At 37.5% G+C, this 23,401-nt stretch overlaps 1 protein-coding gene across 1 annotated transcript in view; it reads left to right on the forward strand.

Moving 5' to 3' along the window:
• The window catches only part of HGF (hepatocyte growth factor), a 144,102-nt gene that overhangs the window by 29,585 nt on the left and 91,116 nt on the right, over positions 1 to 23,401 (forward strand). Inside the window, exons 2-5 of the mRNA XM_075274052.1 lie at positions 8,697 to 8,862; positions 10,611 to 10,723; positions 11,526 to 11,640; positions 18,458 to 18,600. Of these exons, the coding sequence (XP_075130153.1) occupies positions 8,697 to 8,862; positions 10,611 to 10,723; positions 11,526 to 11,640; positions 18,458 to 18,600 (537 nt within the window). The remainder of the gene's footprint in view (positions 1 to 8,696; positions 8,863 to 10,610; positions 10,724 to 11,525; positions 11,641 to 18,457; positions 18,601 to 23,401) is intronic.

Below are 23,401 nucleotides of genomic sequence, written 5' to 3' on the forward strand. Positions count from 1 at the left end.
TTGGACCTCCTCAGCATAGCGCAAGGATACTAGTTTAGCAGAGTGAGAGACTATAGACCAGGGTCAGGGAATAATCATACACATTAGGGAGAGTGCATGCCTACAGAGATGGATCCCCTAGAATCCCATCTACTTTGCTATGATTGCGTTCTTTTCCGTGATGTTTATGTCATGTGGGGCCCTGGCCTAACAGTTTTTAATGACAAAGTCAGTCCAGTTTGAGAAAAATCTTTTCTTAGGTGATTTTTTTAGGCAAAAGCTTACTTTTTTTGTTAAATACATACAAACTACTGTTCTTACAGCAAAACAATGATTGCATCTGTGCTAATCTGAAAAGGTTTCTTTTATGCTCAACCAATAAACTGTGATACATCCCGCTAATCGGAAAAAAAAAAATGTGTATTAGGCTAAGGCCCTGCGTAGCGGGCGCAGCTCAAAAACTCTGCGGGAAAAAACACAGGAAACGCATCGTAGTTTTCCCCACAACTCTTTTAACAGAAATTCCACAGGGTTTCTACTTCCATTATACCTATAGGGAAACAACCAGTGTTTCAGTAGGTATAATCAACATTTTGCAATTCTGACAATGTCATATAGCATTTCCCCTGTGCAATGGATAGGTTTCACTAGAATCCCATCCGCTTTGCAGTGATTGTAAAGCGCAACAGTATTTGATGCAGTATTTACGCCATGGCCAAACCGTGGCGTTTACACCACGTGGTGACCTGGCCTTAAGCGTTCTTTTTGTTGCTCACAAAATAAATAGAAAAACTGCCATGTGTTTTTTTTTTTTAAAAAAAAAACAACAAAATGGTAGTTTTGGACTTTTTTCAAAGTAAAATACAAAAAGCAAGTGGCAGCGCAGTGTATGGTTAAACTTGGAGTTTGTATCCTCTTCTTACCATCTGTTTATCCATAGGCATACTTGTCAGTTTTACTTTGACATAACTTCTGTTGTGTTTGCCTTAGAGAACTAGAAATCGGATAGATAGGTTGCTAAGAACCCAGACAGTGTTATAAACTGTTTTAAGCTAATTTAAGCTGTGGCTTGATCTGAACTTGTTTGACCCGAAACGAATCTTGGTTTCCAAACCAACCGAAACAAAACTAACTTTTAGGTTTCACCTATCTCGACTGGTGACTTTTCATGCAACAGTAAGTCTTAAACAAGCTGAGCATCCTAAAAGCATTTGTGAAACTTTTTGTGACTTGCTGTCTCCTAACTATTTTAAAGCTATTTTAAATTTGCTGGTAAATTTTATTCACTGACATGTCACATACATGTGAGTCACAAATTGCTTGCAAAGTTACATGTGACCTACAACCTGGGACTAAAAATTCAGTAGTATTGAAATTTTTCTGACTGTCATCTAATTGTGGCGGGTCAACAACGTGACCCCATTGACAGTCATTCAATACTGAGCAGCATGACATGTCTCCAGGACGCCCTGGCTAATGCAGAATTGCTACATTATGTTTGCAAAGTTTAGAATGTTAAATATGAACCATGAAAAAAGACTTTCATCGCTGTTTCAAACATCACTATTTAAAACATGTAAAACTACGTCCTAATCCCAGTATATGAGTGAAATCCAGATATGACATTGGTGCACGCTCATAAGGGCACACATATGACAGTAATATATTGATGCTGAAGCCTGTCTCTCTAATGTTTGTTTTTACCTCCTACCTAAAGTACCTCCTTTGGAAGTCCCAGTCCTCCACACGACCAATCACAGATCTGCTTAGAATTTAGGGGGAGATAAAACATTTTTTTTTAGCAGTATTAATAAAAGCAAAGTTTGATTTCTTTATTTGTTTTCTTTATTTATTTATCCTTGACCCTATCATTTTTCTCTGCTCCTTGTATGAACCCTGATAGAGGCATAGACAGGAGTTGACCCCCTGTAACCTATCTACTCTACATTACTGTTTAGAATTTAGAGGGACAGATGTTGATTCAAATGTGTTGGATTTTAATAAGTAGTGAAAATTTTCCATATCAAACTCATCCAGCGTATCTGAATAGCAAACAACATGTTGTAGTACACAATGCAGTCCTCAGGGACTTGTGCCAGTTAGTTAACATATAAATAGTGTCAATTAATTTACAGTTTTGGGAGGTTTCCATTTCCACACATGCCCCTTGCAACTTTATTTACATGGCTGTCAGACACAGCATATGGAAGCTACACTTCCCAACTCTATTACATGAAGCCTAGAATGGAAGTATATGCTCAGCTGGTGAGTCTGACTGGTCTCTGAGGCCACACCAACACAATGGAGGATACAGGGAGCCTAAGAAGTACTCATATAGCTGATATATAGCAGACATTATCATCTGCCTACAATGAGGGTGAATGGTGGTTTTATCTCTTAGATATCAAAGATACTAACCACCACTGAGGACAAAACTGTTGAATAGAGACACACGATTGTGACTACCAGTTTTTTGACTTTCCAGATAAGCTGGAGATGACTATCCTCATTCAATCCAATCCATTCAATCCATGTAATGTAACATCCCTCCCACTGTATCCTAGGCAGATTTGTTATTGCAAGTGTAGAGGACTGGGACTTCCAGGAAATATAAATATATGAGAAAGACAGGGTTCAGCATGGTATTACAAGGGCCATCATACTTTTTGTACCCTGATGATATAGTATACATCTACAGAAACACATTGGGATGATACATTAGGGACAGTTAGCAACAACCACCCTCATGAGGGCACATCAGTTTTACAAGTTCTGTTAGGATTGACTTCAGGAATCTATACAATAGGTGCTCAAAGGTTTTTATTGGGGACTGAGAAAATGTGACTAAAGATAGGAAATGCTTCTTAAATAATAATAAAAAATAATAAACTTTATTTATATAGCGTCAACATATTCTGCAGCGCTGTACAATTTGTAGGGTTCAAATACAGACAGAAAGATGCATTACAAAGAAAGTTATTTCACACAATGGGACTGAGGGCCCTGCTCGCAAGAGCTTACAATCTATGAGGTAGAGGGGGTGACACAAGAGGTAGCAGGGGTGGCATTGCTTATGCAGAGGTCAGACACTTTTGAAATAGAGGTTACTGTCATTACAAACATAAAACTTTATGAGCCATCACTAGTCGTGTCCTTTAACATGTGGATGGAGCTTGGACCTATAAAGTTAGCCTGAAATGGCATCGTATCATGTGGGGAAATGTAGGAGCAGGGACAGAGGAGGGTTAAATTTTGGGGATTCTAATTATAGTACGGAAGGGTTTACATTAGAAATTGTGATAGGCCTGTCTGAAAAGATGTGTTTTTATTTTGTGTTTGAAGCTGTAGAAATTGGGAGTTAATCTGATTGTCCGGGGTAGAGCATTCCAGAGAAGTGGTGCAACTCTGGAGAAGTCCTGTATACAAGCGTGGGAGGTTCTGATAATAGAGGATGTAAGTATTAGATCATTGAGTGAACAGAGAGTACGGGTTGGGCGGTAGACAGAGATGAGGGAGGAAATGTATGGAGGTGCAGCATTATGGAGAGCCTTGCGGATGAGAGTGATAACTTTATATTTTATTCTATAATGAATAGGCAGCCAATGTAGTGACTGGCACAGACCAGAGGCATCGCTGTAGCGTCTAGCCTGATAGATGAGCCTGGCCGCTGCATTCAGAATAGATTGTAGAGGGGAGAATTTAGTGAGGGGAACACCGATTAGTAAGGAGTTACAGTTGTCAAGGCGAGAATGAATCAGAGAGACAATAAGTGTCTTTAATGTATCTCTGGTAAGGAAAGGACATATTCTGGAGATGTTTTTGAGGTGGAGGTGACATGAACGTGTGAGTGATTCAATATGAGGGGTGAAGGAAAGGTCTGCATCAAACATGACTCCGAGGCAGCGGGCCTGCTGCCTAGGAGTTATAGTAAGGCCTGAGACTACAATGGATATATCAGGGACAGATCTATTAGATGGTGGAAACAGTAGTAATTCAGTCTTAAAGAGATTTAGTTTCAGATAGAGGATATGATATTAGAGACAGCAGAGAGACAGTCACTGGTGTTCTGTATGAGTACAGGGGTGATGTCACGGGAAGATGTGTATAATTGTGTGATGTGTATAATTTGTGGTTGAAACATTTTTACCATTCCTCATATTTTAAACTCCCATTTTTTTAGTGTCGGATATTATTTGGTGACAATTTTTGTAATATACCTTATTACCCTATCTAAATTCCTTTTTATTATAAAGCATACTGTAACAGCCTCTTTAGCAACCCTATAACTGAGCTGTTAGAGAAAGTCTATACACAGTTACATTGTAGATGTGCAGAGCTGAAGTATTTACCAAAGTGTGGACAGTCACTTCAAATGGCTGTTTATTCAGTTTTATACTACCTAGATAAATGGTTCTGATATATAATATAAAAGTGCAAGTATATAGTGAGGTAATTATCAGTAAAGAGGTTTTCTGGGCAAAAGATTTTTTTTTTTTTTTTAAAAAATGGGTTAATAAGTGCACCCATTTACCTTTAGTGTGTTTTGAGTGATTTCTGGGTGTATCTGGTATCTCTCCTGATATCTTTTGCATTTGTTTACATGCTCAGTTTCCTGCTGCGTAACTTCCTCATTAACCCCTCTCATCTTATTCCTCCTCCGCCTCCTTCCTTACTCCCCTGTTCTTCCTCTCTCCCTCCTCTTTCTTTCCCTCCGTCCCATACACCTCCTCTTTATCTCTCTAGCTATTCCGGCCTTCCCTACATACTCAGCCTAACCCCCGACCCATATTATATACTTACCCTCCACACTTCTTTCTGTGCGATGGCCCCTCCTCCTCCTGTACTGATTGTCTTCTCCTGCAACGATGATCCACCTCTACTGTGTATGCCTACTGATCACTGGCATTAAAGGGGTATTCCCATGAACGTAACTATTTCCAAATTTGTAGATAATTAAAAGTTAAACATTTTTGCAAATATAAGTAATTAAACATTTTGCAGGGTTTTAAAGATTTTCTCTAAATATGTTGTGGTCATATTCTTGTGGTCTTGATCAGTTACCAGTGGATATGACCATGAATGCAGGAAATTTCTAAGGTCAGAAAATCCGCCATGATTTCCTTATTGTGGCCGGGATATAATCTCATACAAGTAGTGTTCCTGTCTCATAACCCAGCTACAATAAGAAAATCATAGCTGGGTTCCTGACAAGTCTCAAACCATAGAAAGTTTCTGCATTTGTGGTCGTATCCATTGGCAACTGATCAAGACAACAGACTGTCGCCACTAATATAATTAGAAAAAATCTTTAAAACTATGCAGAATTTTTAACTACTTATATTTGTAAAAATGTTTAACTTTTAATTATCTACAAATACACATGTGATTATGTACATGGGAATACCCCTTTAAGGCCCTCGGTCAAAGGTAACTGAGGCACCATTTTCTCGGTGGTGCATGAGCGCCGACACTTGGTGAAGAATCACCTGAAACAAGATCTGGGGCTGCCAATTTGTTGCCATGATAGCCAGGAGCATATTGAAGGCTCCCAGACTTGTCTGGCATTATTTTCTATCGCAGGCTGCTCTATGCGGGAAGAAGAATCAAAAGTGGAGAGCCTCCTTTTTTTCCCATTTTGCCTCTGATAGAAATTTTAATAAAAAGTGATCAAAACAATAGACATTCCTCAAAATGATATAACTAAAAAGTAACTTGCAAAAAAAGATGCTAGAATCCCATCCACTTTGCAGGGAATGTAAAACACTTTTTTTTCTGCGTGATTCTCTGTGCGCTTTGCCCGCATTGTTTACGCCAAGTGTGGCCCCTGGCCTAAAGTGTTTTTTCTCAGAATCTGCAAAGCAATATATTTAATAAAGATATCCCTGTAATGTGTAAAGTGGCGGCAGCTGAATATGCTTGGGAGGTGGTAGATTCCCATTAACTAAACTTTATGAATCAACTTCTATTTCTTTTAAGTAAATAGCATCTCATCTCCTCAACACTTCTAAAGCATGTATCTTGTGAATATTTTAGTGAAAATAAGGAAGTCATTAAAAATAGAAGCAAATGAGAAAAAAAGCCAATGCCTGGAACGTTTTCTTCTCTGTTGCTTCCTGCAGTGTCACACAATTATATGATTGCGGTCACTCTTCACACTGTATGTTCAGCATGATATACAAACCACATACTATTTTCTTTATCATATGTTTTTTCTAAAGCATTCTTGTCACTTTACACTAATAATTTTTCCTTATAATATTTATCGTACTAATATTCTGAAAGTTTGGATGTTTCGATGTTTATTTGGTTGTTTGTTCCTCAATCACGCAAAAAATGCTGAATGGATTTGAATGAAATTGGGCACGTAGATAGATTGTCACCTTGATTAACACATAGGCTACTTTTTATCCCAGTAAATTACATGGCTTCACGACTGTTATAAATTTATGTTCACATACTATATTACACTGCTCTTGCCAGGAGCTTATCTCAAGCTTCTGATAAAGTCAGGTCTGTTATCTCTCTATGTAAACACTCAGCTAACCCTCAGTCCATTCTGTACATGCTTTGCATATTATCTGATCTGCTCCAGGCAACATGTTGACACATGGGATGGGAAAACACCTTTAATCCAAATTGGCAGTTTACTACTTTTAAACATGCCGCAAAAAAGAATATCTAATTTGTTGCAAAATTCTAACACAATGACAGCTATGAATGTAGCCAGAAGTCAGAGAGTTCTCCTCATGCGGAGCTGAGGGGGATCATTGGAACCAACAACACGTTCATTGTATGGCATCCCAGCAAGCTGCTGAGATGCCGTAACAATCATGGGCACTGCATAAGGAATGAGTTTAGTGGCAGGTCAGCTTAACAGCTGCCAAAACGCCGGAGCATGCAGAGCATCAACACCAACAACATGCTAATTATATGGTGTCGCAGCGAGCTGCTGAGATGCTGGAACAATGACGGGCATAGTGAAAGGAATGAGTTTAGTGGCAGGGCAGCTTGATAGCTGCTGAAATGCTGGAGCAGGCGGATTATCGACGCCAACAACACAACACAACATTATATGGCGTCCCAGTGAGATGCTGAGATGCCAGAACAATCACAGGCAAGACATGAGTAACAAGTTCAGCAGCAGGACAGCTTAAGAGCTGCCAAAATGCTGGAGCAGGCGAACAATCGATGGCAGCAATTTGCTGAATATAGGCGGATTGTCAACGCCAACAATACGCAAACGAAATCGCGGGCAGAGACACACACACAAATGATATACAAAATACATGAGTGCAAAACTGGGCAATTCTTATAGGGCCACTACATAAATAAAAAATTAAATATACCCGTGCGAAGACAGATCCTCCTGCTAGTTAACTATAGTTCTTCTAATTTTGTTTCTGAATGGAATATAGTTATTAATGGAATTTTGATGTTTCAATACATGACCTATTCTAAATATTTATATTAAGGTCTTATTCACATGAAAAACAACAAAAGTGAATGAGTCCTTTTTTTTGACAGACAGAAAAAGCAATTTATTAAAAACAAATATGTTCTATATTTATTCATTTTGATGGCAGTTCCCATTGAAGTCAATAGGCCTGTTTTTAATGGCTGTCAAAATGGCTTTGCAACCTAGAGACAAGTGGGCTAAAAAAAATAAAAGACCAATGAAATTCATATTTTTTTATATGCTCCGTTAAAATGGATGCAAAACAGATGACAAATCAGCTGTCAAAAGTGGACTGATTTGCCTAGTTCTAATGACCAAGAAACAGACACGGTCAGGTAAATAAAGACTAAAACAATTGTCCACTTTGGCCAATATTTTTAGTAGAAGGGCCACCCCAAATAAAAAACCAAAACCTTTGTCAGAAAACCACACCGGAAAAAGAGGCTTTACATCATCAATACATAGGCAAGCTGCCCCCTCCAGGTTAAGAGAAGCTCATTGTCATCGCTACCTTCTCTAGCCAATACAATAAAGGTACTAGAGTGTCATTTTGGTTTGCACCTGTTTGTTACACATACATCAGTATGGAGAAGAGTAGTAGACTACATTATTTCATTCAGTGGTATATAGGAAAATTGTATATTCTTTTTGCAATGGGACCCTATCAGTAATGGGATCTGTCACAAGAAGACGTATGCAAATTAATTCTGCATTAATCGTATTCATTATTAACTTCTCCAAGGTTTCATATTTAGGTGAATCGAAAATTTGGGGGATTTGGCCAACACAAATTGCTCAAAATTCCATTTTCCAGATCAGAGGAATAGAGAGAACTTGGATCACCTTGATTTCAGGTGATAAAATGACAGGCTTTCCCATAATGCCTTGCAGGCAATTTTGGGAAATTTGCTTATCTCTAGTCACAGGCTTAAGGTGAACATATATCTCCCAGTTTGTACAGTGTGTTAAACAGGGGCCATAAACTTGATGTCATGAGAAGCCTTATTCTGCTAGTCTTCTTGTTATAATGCAATAATAATCTGTTGCAGTTATGTGTATGGTTAGTACATATTTGGAATGAGAATAGAAATAATCATTAACACCATATCTTCTAACTTATAAATACAATTTATAGTAAAAGTAATGATGTTCACATCTATATATTCTATATGAATGAATTGTTTAAATCAAGCTTTGTGATGAATAAAGGACAAGGACAATTAATGTATATTCTCCTACACTTGTGGCCATATTTCCACAGAGAGCAAGATAAGAAAGCGCAACAACCTGCATGATTATACAAAGACTTCTGACACCACTTTAATAAGAATCAACAAGGAGCTTAAGATGAAAACAAAAGTTTTCAACACCACAGAGAATTGTGCCAAAAGATGTAGTCGGAATAAAGGACTTGCCTTTACTTGCAAGTAAGTAGACAACTTATATTAATACAACTGCTATTTGATATTGATATTATATCGCACACTACTTTGTGTGGGAAATTCACAGAACTTCAAAGTATTACTCAGGAGATGCCAATTTTGTTGTATTCTTTTTCTGTTCATCTGCTAAACATATGTAGGCTTGGCTACAAACACACCAAGCTTGACTTTCATCAGTTGTCTGTTAAATGTAAAAAGTATGTGCAGTGTTCAGTAATGGTCCAACATTAATTCATAAAATTCCGTGCGTATTAATATACTGTAAATGGATATGCCGATGTCTCCACTCCACTGTCTGCAGTCATTTTCCTATCTATCTATCTATCTATCTATCTATCTATCTATCTATCTATCTGTCTATCTATCAGTCCGTCTATCTATCTAAAAATAGAAAGGTAGCAGCATGATATGAAACTCAGTCATCACCTGTACCAAAAATAGTGACATGCAGTTTCACACACACCGCGCTTCTACGGGTTTATGACGCAACAGAGTCCTGGCACCTCCCACAATGTGTGTGAAATGGCCCGTCGCTGTTTTTGGTACCAGTGATGCCTGTTTTAACTTTCTCACTCTATTGAGTGTTGTTGTTAAGGAGCGGTGCCAGCTATTTTCTTCTTTTTATATTCAATATGAAGACCAGTTGCTATCAGTCCTATCCTCAGGACCAGTGCATTTCTATACGTCTATCTACAGAAAATACAAAAAATAGGCAGTACTCCAAGCTTTAGAAAGGCTGAAGTTCTTCTACATACCGTACTTGATGAAATAGTAAGAAGCCCACCTGCCCCATTTTTATATATGCTGGCTATTTTTTGATAATGTGAATAGGCTTAGTGAAAAATCCTGTACTGGCGACCATAGTAATTGCACGTGGTTTAGATTATTCATAGTAGTAAGCCTAATTTACTCTTTAAAACTTTTTATAAACAACAACTCAATGGATCATGGCAGATGAGTAACCTGAAGCTCCTGGGCTTGTTGTTCTCATGTCTTCTTATATTGTAGCGAGGTCTTTGGGTCCCCCTTCTATCCAGGGCCTGGTAGTGATTTCTGCCCCTATATCAACACCACTGACTCATTATATTTTTAATAGTGAATTTTTTTTATGTTTTATAGTATTTATTGTGTGATAGTGATTATTTCCCTGTTCACATAATACTTTGTGATGACCCAGTAAACAATTTGCCTTTGTTACAATGTGTGCCTGAAGATCAATACAGTGAACAAAATAATATTTAAAATATCAGGTTCCATATTATCTATGTAAGACTTTGAACTGCTGTCAAAGTTTCAGAACTTTGGAATTTCTGTAGTGTGAAAGATTACTTTTAAGTAAAATTAGGATAGAAACCTAAGAACATAATGACCCAGACATACTGTATTTACTCTTGATTCCCATGGCTTACTGTATGGTGCATGTCATGACATTACTGTACTATATGTAGAAGCATGCATGTAGTTTCACTAAATTTGGCCCACTCAATATGATTGTATTGTGAAGTGTGTACTACTATATTGTACTGTATAATTATGCTGAATACTGGTGCATCAAACACAATCAAAGTCTTTGATAAACCAATGTGCCCTATACAGTTAACAATATAATGAGTCGGTCTACATTCTTTCATTATTGCCAACCTATTTGATTGAAGCACAAAAGACCGTGGTTTGCTAAAGTGGTATTAAAAGAAATCTATGTTTAATACTAATAAATGCATTATTCTCTCCAGGGCGTTTGCTTTTGATAAAACCATAAAGAGATGCCACTGGTTCTCTTTCAATAGCTTGTCAACAGGAATAAAGAAGAAACTAGATCATGCATTTGATCTTTTTGAAAAGAAAGGTAACTTTTATTCTTATGAAATACTTTATACATAAGAAATACTTAAAGAACTGCTGTTTATTGTTGTATGTGTGTGATTACTTACATTTATGGTGTCTGATTTTGGCTGATTTCAATATTTTAATATTGGTATTGAAAGTAGAATTGCACATTAAAGAAGCTTATGAAGTTTATTTAAATTATTACTTGATATTCATACTAAAATACCATGATAAAGTGGTAATATATTCATAGATTCACTATGCAGAATGCATTTGAGAAATATTTCCATATTTAATTGTTACATTATAATTCATAAAAATGCTTATATGTCTTGGATGTTAAATTATGAGGTTTCAGATCATGTGAAATGGAAATTAGTTTTTTTGAGCAGTAAATGCCCTAATTCTGTAAGAAACAATGGCATGCATACCATAAAGATGGACTGTGCTGCGGTTATGGCGCTCTTGAGAAAAAAGATGCCCCACCTTGGTTGCGTAATCCCTTTTGTTTATGGTGTGATAAAATACATCCCAAATTTATTGCCAAATGAAGTGCATGGAGAGGAGAACACATGACAAGCAACAGTATTCTGGCTTTGGTAATCCTAGCCAGTCCCAACTTTTCTGTGAATATCACGGCCTAGCTATATAGTCTTTTTTTGTGAATTCTTTGGGGATTATTGACTCCTATTTCACATGGTAGACTACTGTCTCTGTAGAAAATGAATGGGGTGTGGACACATATTTAATTTCTGGATGAAAAATGGATTACCAAATCCACATCTATTAACTTTATTTTCTGCAAAAAACCCTCTAAACAGATTATGTCCGTGACTGTATTATTGGAAAAGGCAGTAATTACAAGGGTTTACGGAATACAACAAAGAGCGGCTTTGCATGCCAGTCATGGAACTCAATGATTCCTCATGAACACAGGTAGGAATGAAATCACAACATATGTTTTACACTATTATGCTTAAAACTGATGCAAGTCCATTGTACTACTAAAACATCTGTAAAATATATGTCACTGAGGGGTAATTATCAGTCTGTCTTGAAGATTTCTGCCCCTACGAAACGTAATCGATGGTGTATCTTGTAATAAATCTACAATATCCGTATCTAGTTTCAATACATTCCAATAAGAGTGGAGTATGGATCTCACTTCTCTGTTTAGGTGGTCAAATGTCCCAATAATTCTAATTTGATTATTCACATTGTCCCTAGGGCGAGGATTAAGTAGGTCAGTTCGATTTTGTGTACGTGCATAATTGTAGGATTCAGTCAAAACCGATTCTGGGTAACCACGTGCTTTTAGTCGACTGGAAAGATCCCTTGAGGCATGTTGGAAGGAAGAAAATGAGGAACAATTACGTCTCATTCTCAAAAATTGTCCCTTAGGGATACCCCTCCGTAAAGGAAGGGGATGGTGACTATCCCACGAGAGGATGTTATGTGGGGGTCCACATGCCCAGCACAGTCAATTTGTGCTGGATCTTCTGCAGTTTATCTTGAAGCGTAATTATTTTACGTATGACGGCCGCTCCTTCCTCCAGACCGTCGGGACTGCGATGGGCAGTCCCGCTGCACCGACTTTTGCAAATTTATATCTGGGGTGGTGGGAGGAGCGGTACGTCTTTTCAGAGGAGATGGAAATGTGGACGTCAATGGTCCATATGTGGCTTAGATATATTGACGACATATTGATTTTTTGGTCGGGAACTGAGATACAGTTCAGGGAATTCGTCAATATGTTAAATAAAAATGATCTCAATCTCAAATTCACCGCTGATGTGAATAAACGCCAACTCACCTTTTTAGATCTGAAAATCACTATTGATGAGATGGGTGATGTGTCTACCGAAGTATATCGGAAAGAGACGGCCACTAATAACATCCTCTCGTGGGATAGTCACCATCCCCTTCCTTTACGGAGGGGTATCCCTAAGGGACAATTTTTGAGAATGAGACGTAATTGTTCCTCATTTTCTTCCTTCCAACATGCCTCAAGGGATCTTTCCAGTCGACTAAAAGCACGTGGTTACCCAGAATCGGTTTTGACTGAATCCTACAATTATGCACGTACACAAAATCGAACTGACCTACTTAATCCTCGCCCTAGGGACAATGTGAATAATCAAATTAGAATTATTGGGACATTTGACCACCTAAACAGAGAAGTGAGATCCATACTCCACTCTTATTGGAATGTATTGAAACTAGATACGGATATTGTAGATTTATTACAAGATACACCATCGATTACGTTTCGTAGGGGCAGAAATCTTCAAGACAGACTGATACATAGCCACATGACCCCATTACCTACAACTACTTGGCTCAACAAAAATGTGCCTAACGGGATGTTCAAATGTGGAAAATGTAAGGCGTGTGAATTTATTAAAATGGGCCCCAAATTCTCATGCGTATCCACCGGGAAAACATATGACATCCGCAGTTTTATCAACTGTTCCAGTGAGGGAGTGGTATATGTAGCAACATGTAGTTGCCCCAAGAATTATGTTGGTATGACATCACGACAACTACGTCGCCGTATTTTAGATCATATTGGCAATATTAGGCGTAACGAAGATAGACCGTTAAGCCGACATATTTGGGATCATCATGATGGTGATACTAAAGCTATTCACTTCCAAGGTATAGAAATTGTCAGACCAAATCCTAGAGGCGGTGATCTACACCAAAGGATATTACAAAAAGAGGCAACTTGGATATACAGGATGCAATCATTGAGCCCCAAGGGGTTAAATGAAAATATTGGGTACACTTGCTTTATATAGAGGAGTTGGGTTTGTGTAGCCCCTAAGGGTTAATGTTTTCCAGGCCCTTTTGTATAATTATCTTAGCAAATGGTAACTTTCTGACTATATGGCTATGGTATTGTAGGCTTTATATAATTTCCGTTTGGTAATGGCCTATGAATAGAATTCAGTTAGGGTGCTTATAGTATCCTTGCACCCTTTGCAGTTTTCCAGATTTCACAATATATATATAGCCATTGGTATGTCACACCTATACTTACCTGTACAATTGGGAGCAGTTCACACTGGTGTTCCCTGTTGCGAACCCTTAACACATTATATAATGTCATCTTTAGCAGCAAATTATGAGGGTTAAGCACTCATACAATGTAGCGATCTGTATATATCAATGTAGCGATCTGTGTATATCCTTGTGATAATACATCATTGCAAATATTGTCTTTACTTACCTTATGGTCAGTTTTACTCTACAGGATGCGGTTCTTTTTGGAATGTCATATGCATCAATGTACCATAGTAATGGTGAGACATTAAATGTCTGTCTATTAGATACAGCAGACAGCATTATACTTCATTTACCAGCGATGTTTAATTATGCCGGTGATCTATTTATGATCATGGCATTAGGGTTAATAGTATTCATGTATCGGACCCATGCATTCAGCCCCGGGCTCAGTATATGGGCGCGACCAATCACGGTGCGCCACGTCATGAGAGGCGTGACTGCATGGGCGGAGTTTTGGATTCATAATCCCGAGAGACGCCGCGGCCGGCGGCATACACCAGTACTCCGTCCTACCATACGGGACGGGGGAACTGCGGTTCTTACCGCACTACGATTAGTAGTATCGAGTACTTCACTCCCTCCTGATGATTTGACCCGTAATAGGGCTAATGAAACGCGTTGAGGGGAATATGCTGAGAGCAGGATATCAATTTTACTGCTAAACATTTTTCTGGCTAGGAGGCTAGGAATAGCCCAGCCGTATTTGTAAATAGGTCAGGGTGAACACTTTAGCCACTGACCATGCAAACTTAACCCCTGCTTTCATTTTGGGGTAGTTAGTGGTGACTCAGGGCTAGTGGAGGCATGTATCTTAAAGTGTGTCCTATAATGTATGGGCATACCTCTAATCTTTCTATCCCTGAGCACCATTAGTTAGTGTATTGGTGGATGATTTTAGAATCTTTTTTATACATCACCATTAAAAGCTATGTTTTAATTTTATTACTCCTTCAGTGACTGTAAAACATCTGTAAAAGTATTACATTGCATGTGTGGGAAAGGATATGAAATTTATATTTAGAACTATTTGATATAAAATATTTTAGATGAGCCCAAAACGTTTTGATATATTTTATAACCCAAGGCCAAATTCCTCTTTCAGCTAGTTCTGTTTACTTTGATACACTTGGTCGATAGACATCATGTAAACCAACTACTTTAAGAATAGCTTTAATTCTTCTACCTTTCATGTTTCACACGTCAGGTCTTGTCATTTCCCATGTCTTAAAAAAAAATAGCTCTGATTGAAAGGTCCTTTGTCTACATATAGATAGGCATACTGCTGATAAATTAGCTAACAACAATTACTTGGTGCTAATAAATGATGGTCATTGCATTAGAAAGTGCAAAGGTTCCATTAGTCCTACATGGGATATGACCTAAAGGTACTATCCTTCACAATAATTGTTAGTGCTACCCCCTCTGGAAATCACCTGCACAAAGTAAAACAAGAATGACTAGACTGTCAGGAGTATTGACAGTAAATTCTTTATGATGTGAAAGAGGATTATAGGAAAAAAAAAAAAAACAGCCTCCTGTCTAATTTTGTGTTGCTCCCCCTTGTGCTCTCAAAACAGCTCTAACCCCATTGAGACATAGACTTCAAAAGTCTTCTATAGATGTCCCATGGTATCTGGATCTAAAACTATAGCAGCAAAAGCATAAAGCCTTGTAAGTTGGGAGGTGGGACCTTGGACCAGACTTGTTTTTCCAGTGCATACCACCAATATTTAATTGGATTGAGATTTGAAGAATTTAAAGGCCATGGTACACATGGTATACATTGCCATGGTATATTTTATTTGCAGCACACTTTGATAGGGTCAGATGTGTCCTTCCTAACATTTTTTGGTGCGTGTCATTGTATTTAGATAATAAAAGATATTCCTTTGACTTGGTTTTAATGTCATGGTTGACCGTTGCACATATGATAGGCACATAGAGTATCTATATAAAAAGAGACATCATTTTTTATGGTTTGTTATAATCAGTGGTTAGAGAGTTGTACTGAATTATTGATGGCTATAGATATTTTAAAGAAAGGTCTATGTTGTTGACCTGACAATTAGCTTTCAATGTGCATTAGCAGATACAGCATGATGCCAGTCTAAGACGCTGTCCACATAGAGCTAATGCATGCTGCTTTGATTATTACTACTTACCCATCATGCTGTATAGACAGAGCTTCCAAAGGTCATCTTACAAATGAGGTAGCCGCACGCTATTTGGTTTATTAACCCCAAGAAGAAATATCATGATGTCATTAGTAAGACTTCATGTGCGGAGCAATTCTAAAAAGAAAGAATTAAACACTTGAACATTTGCTGCTTGTTAATGTGTGGGCTGAAATTCACAGAACTTCATCGCAACATCTGTTTTTAGGAAGGTGGTTTCCATGTTTATGTCAAGGAATGCATTGTGTAGTAATTTTGGGCTATTTTCTGCATTTTTTTTTACAAGCAAGGATTGTAGTAATGTTCTGTTTTATGTCATTTCCGATCTTGAGAATTGAGAAACGTAAACTTGAGTCAGCCCCTTTCTTTTAATGACTTATTTCCTCTTCATTCCTATTAATGTGTATAAGTAATTTTTAAAGAAACATTAAATATTTCGGCAACAATTATATTTTGCACCAGTACAATATGTTGCAGAACAAAGATCAAGGTTATTTGTTTTTTTTTTATAAGAACTGTAGCATATAGGGTATCTATTCTCATTGCTGGGATGCCTCAAAAATTGTAAGTTGTTATGGCATTGTAATATATTACTGCTCCAGATGGAAGAAACCCATCTCTTCCATATCACATATTATCACATATAGATAGCTATCCTGCTTATATTAAGCAAACATGATGTTGAATGCACTGTGTAACATGATGCAACAAACTTAAAATTTTAACACATTACATAAAAGTTTGCTGCGTGATGATATATAAAATGTTAAATACCAAGTTAAAGTTTGCTTCATTTGTAAAGTGTATGTCAATGTTCACTTCCATGACCCCTTTCTGGCAATTTCAGATACATACAGTATGGTATCCTAAGGTAGATACAGTAGATACAGTAGTAGTAGTAGTAGCAGTAATAGAAGAGTGCCTGTCAATCATTGTAACGGATAGGAGGGCAGTGTGATTCTTAGCATTGACAGTCAAAGGGAGACAACTCACAACTGACCCTCAGGTCTATGTAAAGCTGTTACCTGATAGAGAATACAATGACAATGACAAACATTTGTTAAGTGCTTTTCTCACTGAGACTCAGAGTTCAGGGATCATTGTGGAGTTAGTGGCTGCCATACAGGCGCTCATGCCCAATACCCACAAGGGTCAGTTTTTTGTAAGGGGAGTCAATTTACCTATCAGTACATAGGTACTACATTTTATAGCATACTGTTTGTTTGTTTTTTGAACTGTTATATAAATGTGTGACTTTATATATCTGCATAAAATCAATGCACTGTATAATGTACAGTATGTATAGATTATACAGTATGTTATACTTTATATATGGTTAAAAGATCTGCAACTTATCCCTAAAAAAACACAAGGAATCAAAGAGTAAAGTAGTTATAATAATAAATAAAACTTTATGTGTAATGGAATATGAGAGGCAAAAACAGAAAAACTGTGGCAGTCCATAACATGAAAATAAGCTTAGGTTAAAGAACATTGAAAGATAACTCAGCAAAATGAGAGATACAGAACTGTACAAGCAAACAGTCAATGCAAGGTATATAAACATGGCCACACAGCAAGGTTAATATCCTGCACAACACAGGCATCCATCCATAGACAGCGCTGTTTTGAAATTGTTACCTCATGTTTAATGGGTTAATACTTACATAATGTATCATTTAACCAGTTATAGTACGTGCTGAAGGGAGTGTCCTCTTCCAACCTTTTAAAAGGTATTTTTCATAGAACAGTGGGTAAACTACTGTTATTATAATACAGTAAGTTATCATGGTGCACAAAAAGAAGCAGATCTTTAAGAGGAATACATTTATTATAGTATTATGTTTTAGGAAAAAGGGAAAGATTGATCTTCTTAATATAAAAAAATATACCGCATCCAGAACTGTGGAAGTATTGTTCAGCTTTAAATTAAGCCAAATATAGTTGACAACGTTCATAAAGGGTTATATGACAAAAGACCAGTATACTGTATGCTTCATACATTTATCCCTGTATGTATTTAAGTGTATGTGTATTATTATATACAAGTACTAATCATTTACATACTTCCATTAAATACTACCACTACTACTCTTATTTCCTATATGCTAAACATTGCATTCTTATACTAATTTACTAGGTTTATGGCTGTTTGTTTACAAATTATTTACAAATTGTTTAGTGTCGAATTCCACTACAGAACTTTCCAATGTATACCATTAGCTTTTACCTATCAGAAGCATCTCATCTAATAATATACATTCAGCTGTCACAAGCCGGTGGGTAATTAGTGGTGTTTACAGTGTCAGCTGCTAATTAATATTGCTAATTTTGGGAGCAGTGATATGGCTAACGTTACCACTGGCATGGATGGTACATGTAGGGCACGGTATTACATGAAAAAAGGACATACTAAAATATCTTTACCATAGAAGTGCATGTTATAGTTTCTTACTAACGTTATAACACCACTTACTACAACGTCTGCTATAATGTCATTTTAAAACTAGCTTTTTGCATTCGAGCTATCAAAGTAAAGACCTCAATGAAAACTATTGTCGAAATCCTAAAGGAGAAGAAGGAGGACCTTGGTGTTTTACAAGAAATCCAAAAGTTCGTCATGAAGTCTGCAATATACCATCGTGTTCAGAAGGTAATATTTTAATAAATATTTGATATGTTGTACTGTTACGTATGTTCAAAGCCAAGTTAATAGGTTGCTTCTATATAAGAAGAGAGATCATACCCATAACCTTATTGAAGTTTACATGCCAAAATTTTCTGTACTAATTTTAGAAAATTACAGCTATAGATTATTTCATAGGGTTGGAAAAAAAGATTAGAAAATAATCTGTAATTTGATCTTATAAATTCTGTTAATAAAACATTTTAGTTATTGCTGTTTGTATAGTCACATATGTATTTATTTTTTCATCAGCTCTGCTGTATACACTATACGGATAAACATATTCATAGAACTACACATTATACCTACAGGAAGTTTAATGACATCCCATTCTAAATCCATAGGCATTAATATAGAGATGGTCTATACTTTGCAGCCAAAATGGTTTCTGCTCTTCTAGGAAGGCTTCCTAAAAGATTTTTGGAATGTGTCTGGCTTTTGCCCAGTTATCCAGAAGATTATTTGTGAGGTCAGATACACTTGTTGGGTGAGAGGTCCTGGATTGCAAACGCCATTCAAATTAATTTTAAAGGTGTTTGATGAGGTTGAGGTCATGACTCTGTGTGGGCCAGTCAACTTCTTTCACACCAACCTTGCTCAACGATGACTTTATGGACCGGACTTTATGATACAATTATGGTGGAATAAAAAACAGTCTTTCCCCAAAAATTAAAACAAAGATGAAGGCATACAATTTCCCAGATTGCCTTAGTATGCTGAGGCATGAAAATATCCTTTCATTGGAAATAAGGAGCACAAGCTGACCCTTGAAAAACATATAATGCAATCAGGAAGGTAATGTTCTCCTGGCATTCACCAGACCAAGACTCATCCATCACACTGCTAAATAGCGAAATGTGGCTCACCCGCTCCACAGAACAGTCGACTGCTCCAGAGTCAAGTCACCGCCTGTTTTACACCACTCTGTCCATCTCAGCATTTTGTTTGATGATGTAAGGCTTGCACACAGTTGCCTGGACATGGAAACCCTTTCCATGTAGCTCCTGGCACAGTTACTGACTCTTTTGGTGAATTTTGTGCTCTATGTGTCTCAGCACTTGACCTTACTGATTTAAGTTTTAGTCAAGACTACTTGTAAAGTTGCATTTTTATTTTTAGCTGCATTGATGTAATAAAATTCATTGCAAACGTGGATATACTGCTTAACAGCTCGGAAAACTTGAGGTACCAAAAACAGACAAAATAAGACCCATTAGTACTGCAAGTACTCAAAAGCAACTGTTTGAGAAACACAGCACAGTGTTTGTTTTATGGGAATTAAATGTCATGGTTTGGCTGTATTATTCTGTAAATCCAAACCAGGTGGCACAATGAAAACACAAAGGTTAAAGACATATGCTTTTTATGCCTTACAATATCAAAATAAAAATGTGATAAAAATTGATGTAATAGATTTAATGGCCGCATTTTCTGAAAGTAATCACGCTCGCAGTCTAAAGAGTTGTTTTTTCTATTTATATCATCATTTTATCTTTAGAACTGAGGTCTGTTAGGGAAATTGTTGGAAGATTTTCTGATATTTTTCCCTGCATTAAAATATAGCCCTTCCATTACAGGGCTTGCTGGATGCGGATTCACTGCTTTATGAGAGGCATTAACTTAAAGGCCACTTTATTTTCATAAAAGAATTTCTTTCTATTACTCCCAGAAATATTTATATAGGTTTCCACTAACCTGTTAAATAAAAAATGTTTTTGAAACTGTCATAATTTTCTTTAAGATTAACCAAGAATTGTTCCATAATATGTTAATCCAAAAATTCATAAAACCTTTTGTTATGTACTTCATGTATGTCAAAAGCAGGAACAATAGCCAACATTCATCTGCTTTCTATTGGAATATATGTTGCAAAAATGTACTGCTTTAGATTGTCAGAAACACTTGTTTTCTACCCCACAGAGGGGCAGTTTTTGTGAATTACCCAAATTGAGTCAGAATTAAGGAGAAGAAATATAATTTATCAGACTTATGCCGTGGTCTGTTTTTGTTGTTATTATTTCTGCAGTGTTATTATCCATTTCACATATTTTCAAGCAAACTTAATGATAATTGGCTAGTATTAAATACAAAAAGATCAAGATCATTATCGCTGAAAAGGTTTATTGCGCCATTGTAAATGGACAGTTGCAAAATTGGAAGTATACCGTAGATGTCACTCAAAGATTAATGTGCAGCTCCCCTGTGATCTGTTTCGAGGCAGCAATGGTTTTTTCAATATAGTTGTGTTATAGTTCTGTGTGTATATATAAAAATAATTATTAACACAAACAGAACCGCTAAACTGCAGAACACTGCAGCAAGGTCCACAAGCCCAGATGGGCAGCCGTATGCCTGAATATGAACCACCAGTTAAACTGCACTGGCAGTGATGTTGTGCGGCACCAATGTGAACAGGCTGCAAGAGACTCTCTCCAGTTAACTTCACTGGGAAAGCGTGCCTGTGTATAGCAGTTTGAGTGAAGCCTTGCAAGAAGCACCTGCTAATTACAGCAGAGGAACCAGGCCCTAGCATATGCTTCACTCTGCTACACAATCAAGACTTCCAGGGGTTAACTTTACTCCTGGTCAGTAACACAAATAACTTCTTAACCTGCTAGGAGCTGCAATGCAATTAGACAGTGAATAGGCTTTACTGATTCCCACTGGCGGAACCAAGGAATCCTAACTTGGTCCCTAGACAGCTCCTACCATTAACAGGAACCTAGCCCTAACCTCCTGTCTCAAGGTATTTCCAGTCAAAGTGTGAGCACCGGGTGGGCGTCGGCTCACACTATATAAAGGCTAGTCCCCGCCCACAGGAGCGGTGGCATGACGTCACAGATCATGCTCAGTATGGCCAAAATGGGACTTAGCCTCTGAACGGCCCCAAAATGTCTGAGCATACTCAGTGGGCCAGAAGCTGGACTTAGACTCCAGACACCTCACTGCACAATGCCGAGGGCGAGGTTTGTATTGGCCCACAGGTGGCGCTATGCGCTGGACGGGAAGCCTGCGGGACCCCATCCTAACAAGTTGCACCAGTGAAATAGACATCATTATTGGTGGAACAATCAGAAAAGGTAAATTCAACTAAACATTATTCACTTTTTACTCCAGGCCTTGCAGCCTTCCTTGCATTTCTAAGAGGAGCTACTAACAGGCAACAATACTGATACCTAACTACGGGGAACATTTTCCTAGCCATCAAGCTCAGTAGATCACTGCTTGTCAATTATGGCAGTGACCCCTGGTAAAGATATTGATTTTCCAATCATTTTTACTGTGGTGTGATAAATCTTAATGTGATAAAAAGCCATAAGAAGACGATGACCCCGCACATACATAGTTTGACTCAGACATCCCAAAATCCAGAAAAGTTTTCAATATTAGAATTTAGTTTAATTACGTTTAATTAAGTTCATGATCTACTTTCCTGTCCACATGACTCGTGCGGAGACTGTGTGAAAAGCACACAGACCCCATTATAGTCTATGGGGTCAGTGTGCTTCCACTGCACACCGCTTCTCAATGCGTTCAGTAATCTGTTCGTGGGGTCCGCATGCGGACCACCCGAATGGATTACCAACGCAGATGTGAACCAGGCCTGAGAGAGTATAAGTATATAGTCAGGAAGGCTGAGCTCTGATCTAATTATCAGCAATACCTGGAATAGAAGTTTGTAAAAAGCCTGTGTGGAACAGCCCATGATACAAGAAGTTTTGATATGTTCTAGAGTCGCTTTAACTAGCAAACTGTCTTTGGAAACATCATCTAAGATAGTAAGGAAGTGTGTTTATATATTGCACACCTTTGTACTAAATATCCCAAAACTGTAAAGCTGGGCTTGCCGCTCATAGCAGCCAATTACAGTACAGCTTTAATGTATTACCGGAGACGTTTATGGAATCTGAGCCGTGATTAGTTGCTATAAAAAGAGACCCCTTTTCTGTTTGATAAATGACTGACTCTTTTCAAGGGGTTTCCTCATGAATATGATGCATTTTGCTCTAATAACATATAGTCAAACATCTCTGCAGGGACATGAAAGATTACAATCCAAATGAATGGCTCCCCATGTAATGCATAGGCAAGCTGTGTCCACCAATTTCTACTTAGCACAGTAGCTCTCTGTTTTAGCTCATAGAGGAAGCGCCAAGAGTTTTCATTGTTTGAAAAACCCTTTTAAGTGTAAAGTTTTTTTGGTTGACACGGCAACTATGGTATATTGTACTTAGTAATAAATCATTGTTATATTGTTCTAAGCTTGTAAGTGCCCAAACTACACAAAAATAGCTTAGAAAATATATGCATAACCATGTGCTGCCAATTATCTCGAAGAAAAGAGTAAAAAGCAAATTCTTGAAATAGGATATTATTAACAAAACAAAGATGGATACTTTAGAGCCATTAAACTTGTTGTGCTTTTCCGTGTCTAATTCAACCCATGGAAATTAAATAAAGTCGTTTGACATTCTAAATACAAACCATAATACTGTATGATGCAAGTGCAATTCCTAATGGAGCATTTGCCGTTTCATTGCATTTAGAACCTTTTTTTCCTGATGAATTTAAAAAAGATTTTTTTTATTGTGTGGTAGAACTTTGCGCCCCTTGACAAGTTAAAGGGGTATTCCCATGACGCTTGTTCACTAACCTACATGCTGTTCACTTCCTGCTTTTCTTGGCATATAGGTGGGCGGGGTTTCACTTGCAAGGGATTGGTTGTAAATGAATTACCACAGTGTGAAGCTGATGTAGCAGAGCTGGA

The sequence above is a fragment of the Leptodactylus fuscus genome, chromosome 5, assembly GCF_031893055.1.
Source record: "Leptodactylus fuscus isolate aLepFus1 chromosome 5, aLepFus1.hap2, whole genome shotgun sequence".
Taxonomy (NCBI): domain Eukaryota; kingdom Metazoa; phylum Chordata; class Amphibia; order Anura; family Leptodactylidae; genus Leptodactylus; species Leptodactylus fuscus.